Genomic DNA, 2,162 nt, shown 5'->3' with positions numbered 1-2,162 from the left:
AAGAAAAGTAAATGAACATTAGCACGTTTAAAAGAGTGCATCACCTAGATACCAATCACTAAAACAACATGGTAGTAAATGATTTTTGATTCTTGTAATCAGTTCACATGAAACATGCCAGTAGAACTTACAATTAATAAACATAAGATAATTCCCAAATTCAATTACAAAAGACCTACTTTCTGTAATTTAAGGTTTAATATCAAGTCTGAGAAAAACTAATTTACCATGAGGATGAAAATATGACTAAATCCACTCTACTAATGATGCCGCCTAAACTATTTCAAACAAACATAACAAGGTAAGCAATGTCAGCAACCAAAATCACTCCAGTTCTAAGCCTTGGGACGACGTTTGCTGTTAGCATAATGCCCTGTCTGGTGACACCTTGAACAAGCTCTTTTCTTTCTAGGTTTTTCAATGGCGGACCTTTTCCTCTTGATGCTCCGACGACCAACTTCCGGTGTAGTTTTTGTAGGAAGCACCACCCGTTCTGCCACCTCCGCTGGGACATCCCAAGTTTCTGGGCTCAGCACACCATAGATTTTAGGTTCATACATAGATCTCCAAACCGATGTTTTATAATATTCCCCACAAAGGCCTTCTTCTTTTATCTTATATGTCTCACACACTGCAAGTACGTGGGGACACGGAAGATGCTGATAGTTAAACACTTTGCACGTGCAAGACCTTCGGTCAAGATAGACAGTGTGCTTCTCTTCATAGTCACCCTCGTCCACTTCATATTCGTCCCCATCGACATGGCAAGCCACAAACCTTTTTGCCACAGCCCACCGTTCTTTGATTATATCCCGTGCATGTTGACTCAAAGGATCTTGCCGATCACGAGCTAGTTGTCTACGTTCGCAGAACCATTCCATAAGGAACCTGCGAATGTAATCGACTAAATGACAGATTGGAAGACTTTTAACATCAGCTATTGTTGAATTGAAAGTTTCACAGGCGTTTGTAGTCATGAGAGTAGAACGACCTGTTCGAGCCTTCACCCTGGCCCACATTTCCGGTCCAAGATCCACTACAGATTTTAAAGCAGCGGGGCTCACTAAACCTAAGTCTCTCATAGCAAGTTCATACTCATCATTGCTAAACGCTTTTCCAGCTCTTGTAAATGCCACCGAAGCCGTGGCGTTGTGGTAGGTCTGTTTGATATTTTCTGCAAGGTCAAACATTACAGGATTGACCTATAAGTACAACATGAAGCATGCATATATATATATATATATATATATGTCTGAAATGTATCGTACAATAGGGTGGACAACAAAAATTGTTTGGACTGTACATATATGTGATATGATGCTATTGATGCTACAAAACTTGTTCTGCCACCTCCGCTGGGACATTATATGCAATATGATGCTATTGTCATTGACTTCATAACTCTATCTAGATACGCACACATAAAGACCTACAGTCTGATAAGTTATACTAAACACAAATAAAGGTTAACGTTGTATCCATTCAGATAACTAACATCAAATCTATTTAAACACAAAACTCGTGTGTTTGTAGTATATAAAGTCTTGTTAAATACCTGAAAGATGGTGGATGCAGTATACTTGATTAGCGCAAGGAAATGCCAACCTTATGGCTCTACCGATCGATGGGTGCCTGTCTGTTACCACAACAACATCTTCATTCATAGCATACTTATCGCCAAGTACTCCGACTAACTTTCTCATAAACCATTCCCAAGACTCATTATTCTCTGAATCAACAACAGCAAAAGCAATAGGATAGATCGACTCGTCGGGATCCATTCCAACGGCTGACAGTAGAACTCCTTGGCGTGGCTGGTAGGCTTCTAAAAGGTCCTAAAAATTATCCCCGGCCAAAAACTTGGTGGGCCCGGAGATATGTATAAAATTAAAGCGCAATGAAACGCGGGCCTACAGTAATACCGCAAGTGCACGGTCGTCGGTTGTAGCTCGTGCAAGTACGGGTCGATCCACAGAGATCGGGAGTGATTTGTGTGTTTAGCTATTTTGGGTTCCTAGTTGCTATTGGGCTTCTAATTGTTCTTTGGGCTTAGTGGGTTTGTTTGGATTAAATGTGAACTTATGGGCTTTTGGTCTTTAGAGTTGCACTGGGCTTTGGCCTTACAGGGAACTGAACTTGGCTTGGGCTTTGTACTTATGAGC

General features: G+C 40.9%; 1 protein-coding gene across 1 annotated transcript; it reads right to left on the bottom strand.

The window, feature by feature from the left end:
• Positions 1-335: 335 nt before the first annotated feature.
• LOC113304177 lies at positions 336-1,781 on the bottom strand. Its single transcript, XM_026553235.1, has 2 exons — positions 1,556-1,781; positions 336-1,174 (listed from the first exon to the last, which is right to left on the bottom strand). The coding sequence occupies exons 1-2, from the start codon at positions 1,779-1,781 to the stop codon at positions 336-338; spliced, it is 1,065 nt and encodes a 354-aa protein (XP_026409020.1).
• Between the last annotated feature and the right edge of the window lie 381 nt (positions 1,782-2,162).

Source organism: Papaver somniferum, chromosome 8, assembly GCF_003573695.1.
Source record: "Papaver somniferum cultivar HN1 chromosome 8, ASM357369v1, whole genome shotgun sequence".
Classification (NCBI taxonomy): Eukaryota; Viridiplantae; Streptophyta; class Magnoliopsida; order Ranunculales; family Papaveraceae; genus Papaver; species Papaver somniferum.
Note: the sequence above shows the minus strand (reverse complement) of the source record. Positions and strands in the feature narration are given on the sequence as shown.